The sequence below is a fragment of the Gavialis gangeticus genome, unplaced genomic scaffold (genome assembly GCF_001723915.1).
Source record: "Gavialis gangeticus isolate Ggan-Ray unplaced genomic scaffold, GavGan_comp1, whole genome shotgun sequence".
In the NCBI taxonomy this organism is placed as follows: Eukaryota; Metazoa; Chordata; order Crocodylia; family Gavialidae; genus Gavialis; species Gavialis gangeticus.
Genome location: NW_017728992.1, coordinates 147,626,241 through 147,630,245, shown reverse-complemented (window position 1 = coordinate 147,630,245; position 4,005 = coordinate 147,626,241). Strand labels below are relative to the sequence as shown.

Sequence of the window (4,005 nt, the reverse complement as noted above, 5' to 3'; positions counted from 1 at the left end):
ACTTTGGCACACAGCAAACTAAAATATGTCTGAGGAGTTTTAGTTTGCTGCCCTACAGCCGTAAAATGAAGCACCGGGATCCATGCAGCTCAGGGGCTGTGCAGGCAGCCCATGCAGACAGCCTGGCAGCAGCCCAGGAAGGCAGGCTCCACCGAAGGAGAAAAAAACAAAAAAAGAAGCAGCGAGCTTGATCTTTTTTCTTTCTTTCTTTCTTTTTTTTCCTCCTGGAAATTGCTTGCCTGCATGAGCTGTGGGGAACCCAGTCCTTCCCTCCACAGCTGCGGTACCCCCTGGGACCACCCTAGCTGGGTACCTGCAGGTGGGTGCCACCTGGGGGGGAGCTGCCACTGCTGTAGAGGGAAGCACCAACCTCCCACCCCGCACACCCCAGGGACCGCTCCATCCACCGGCAGCTTGCCCTCCCTCCCCCACTGCTGGAGAAGCAGGTAAGACACAGGTGTACGTGACATGAGGGTTAACTTTGCCCTCACTTGAAGCGATGTTTTTAAAAACTCACGGCTTCAGTTTAGGGCTCCCAATTCATCTACACTTGCCCTTACAGGTTTACTCCAGGTATCTATTAGTTTTCTCTGTCTTTTCTTCCATTCTACACTTCCCCTGAAAAAAGATAATACTGATCAAATAGTCCTCACTGAAGAATGACAGAGTGGGAAAGAAAGGGAGAGAATACCAGCTCTGTGAAATCATGTTTCCCTCTTTTGAGGCTTTGTGGAAACTTGTGGCTCTGAAGCCAGGGCTCAACAGAGTTTCACACTGGGAATAGGAAATACTAACACACATTCTTGTTGCATTCTTGCCTCTAGCAGTAGTGGATATCTGTGTTTAAGACTACAGGAGGTAGCAGGTCTTAAACTTTGTTGTTTAACCCTGGTAATAGAGATATTTTCTGCAGTTCACCAATGACAGTAAATCTCCTATAGGAAATAAGCTGCCAGGAAACCAAGAAGTCCTATGCCAGGTTTTCTTCCTTTTTCATCTCTAGATGTGGAAGGCTGTAGTCTAATCTCTTTAATGGCTTTCTAACCCTTTCTTCCTTGAGGTAGCAAGTATGTAGTGAACCTCAGCTTCTGTGGCTTTTAGTGGGATGGGAACACTTTTTGCCTGTAAGAAGGTGTGATTTGGCCCTATTTTGACCTCTCTATGATGGACAATTTACATGGCATCAAGATAATGTCACTATTCAAATATCTTTGGAAAGAATACAATATTTCTGTGCATTGACTTCTCTACAGGATCATTTGTATAATTCCTGTATTGTTTATTTTGTCAGTTTAAAGTATTTGGACTTGCATATGATGGTCAGAGTTCCTTTATGTATTTTTTTAAACAAATGCTATGGAATTTGGTCCAACAAAAAATATCATCCTAAGAAATCATTGCCTATAGAATATTGAATCATCTTTTTGTTAGAAATTAGATACATTACATACTGCATAATAATCTGCCACACACTTCACTTGCTCATAGTCATCTGCATTGGCCAGCAGGTGTATGCCTTCTGGATACAACTTTCCACAGGTTGGATATAGTTTCTCTCTGTCATCTTTACTCAGCTCAGTGCCAAATGAATTAATGGTGATGATAAAGGCACGTCTGTCTGCTTCAAACTTAAAAGAATAATATATATTAAAAATAAGTAACATAGATTGATTATTTGATACTGAAAAGGATAAACAATGTAATAGTGTTCAATACCAGAAGTAGCCCATTGAAGTCTAATTTAATTAATGATATCTATAAATGCTACACTTGGTAGAATTATTTGCAAGGTTTTTTTATGCTATAGGAATTAACCAAAGCACAGTTTTCAGAACAAGTACATACATATTTAATAAAACAGAATCATCATAACCAATGCTTACATTTTAACTAATCAACCAAAGAGAGTTTAAACCTTATGTCTTAACCATCCTCCACCTATTTATTTAACTGCCTTTTGCTTTTCAGAGACTGTGTCTACACGAGATGCTTACTGTACAGTAGCTTGTTACTGCAGAGTGGCGTTTCATGGCAGGAGGTGTGACGCAACACTACTGTGCAGTAGTAATGAGCTACTGAGCAGTCAGTGTCATCTGAAAGCCATTCGGCAATGCTACTGCATAGTAAATCCAGTTACAGCACAGTCATTTAGTACTTGTTTAAACTACACAGTAATGATTGTGCAGCCTGCATCGCATGTAGATGTGGCCAGGATGTATAATTCTGCCAGGAAATTTCCCTTCTTCTTGTTTTTCAATAACATTTTTCAAAATATTAAAAAGTAAATGGAATCAGGAATAGATGAGTTACTTCAAGGTCATTGTAAGGTGTGTTAATCTTTAACAATGAAATGGAAATAATTGCTTAAAAATAATTACTATACACAGGGCATGCCTACATGGCACAGAGCTGCTCCTGCCCTGCTCTGCCTCCCTGCAGCAGCCCGGGGGAGCTCCAGACTCCCACTGGTGCTAGCTCAGGGACTCGCATGGGGCCAGTCCCAGTGGGTACAGGGCTGGGAGAGCTCTGTCAGATGCAGTGGCAGCTTTATCCTGGTCCCATGCACATCAGGAAGGGACCTCATGTGCACTGGACTGGGAGACAGCTGCCCCTGCAGCAGGCAGAGCTCTCCTGGCCCTATGGCTCTTGTGACACACAGTTGCCAGCAAGGCCCCTGCCACCGGCAGCTGCCTTGCTTGGTGCAGAGCTGGCTGCTCTGGGGAGCGGGTGGGGACTGGGAATCCAGTCCCCCCCTATCCCCTGGAGCAGCTCTGTGTGCCATGGGGGCCAGTTCTGTGCCATGCCAAGCTGCTCCATGGGGTAGGTGGGGGCTGGGTTTCCAGCCCCTCACCATCTCCCCAGAGCAGCCAGCTTCATGCATCACAGCCACTCCAGGGGCCAGATGGGAGCTGGGTTCCCAGCCCCTCCTCACCCTCTGGAGCTACCAGCTTTGTGCTGGAAGCCGGGACCTGGGACAGGGGGCAGAGAGCTCCCCAGTCCCAGTGCCAGTTGGCTCCCAGCTTCTGGGAGGAGGTGGGAGCTGAACAGCACCAGGACTGGGAACAGAGAGCTCCTTGTCCCTTGTGGCTCCCTGCTGCCAAGGCTGACCGGGAGCAAATTTACTTCCAGTCAGCATCTACATGAGAGTTACTGCACAGTACTGCATAGTTAATGTAGTACCTGTATTTACAGGTACTAGCTAACTGTGCAGTAGCCTAATTATGTCGCAGTAAATGGTGTTCACATGTAGATGATGATGCTTTACTGCTCAGTAGATTAATATACTGTTGTCATGGGGGCACTTGGGTGCCCCGTGCCTGAGTAAGAGTGTAGAGCAGCTGCCAGTCACCAGGGCAGCTCAGGTGCGGGTTGCTGGAGCAACCAGATGGGTCATGTGACTGGAAGGGGGCAGGGCCGGGCCCTTATAAACAGCCAGGCTCCGGCCTGGCTAGTGGTTACCATCCTGCAGCCTGAGAAGCAAGAGCTCTGTGGGAGAGCTAAGCCAAGCAGTGTAGCCTGAGCACCCAGAGGGCTGCATGATGGTCAGGGTGAGGAGAAGCCTGACCAGGAGGCTGTGGGCCAGAGAGCCAGGTGGGCCTGGCCTTTATGTTGTGGCCGGTAGGCTTACTGTTTTGTAATAGCCGGTAGGCTTATTGTTTTTTTATTGCCAGGAGGCCTATTGTTTTGTTACAGCCAGTCGGCTTATGGTTCTGTGACATGTATATAAAAACCGGAGGACTGGGTGAGGCTGTAGGGGTGTGAGAAGGCCTCACAGGAGATCCCCAGCAGTCCAGGGGTTTCCTGGGTGCCCCGTTTGGGCACCGAGCAGCGCCGGGAAGGCGCGACAGTGTGGCACCAGAGTGGTGCGGGGGTGGGGTTGAGACTCCAGCCCGAGAGGGCAGTACTGGGCCCGTGAGGGCATAGGACCCCGAGAAGGGTCGGGGGGGGGGGGGGCCAGGCACGGCTGGGTGCCCCCTGAGCCCCGGCGCCGGGGAAAGCCCAAGA

At 48.3% G+C, this 4,005-nt stretch overlaps 1 protein-coding gene across 2 annotated transcripts in view; it reads right to left on the bottom strand.

The window, feature by feature from the left end:
- Positions 1-4,005, bottom strand: part of ATP6V0D2 (ATPase H+ transporting V0 subunit d2) — a 60,201-nt gene that overhangs the window by 15,206 nt on the left and 40,990 nt on the right. The window contains exon 6 of one of the 2 annotated variants that reach the window (XM_019527876.1): positions 1,452-1,628. The exons of the other annotated variant lie outside the window; for it this stretch is intronic. Within the exon in view, the coding sequence (XP_019383421.1) occupies positions 1,452-1,628 (177 nt within the window). The remainder of the gene's footprint in view (positions 1-1,451; positions 1,629-4,005) is intronic. 2 annotated transcript variants of the gene reach the window in all.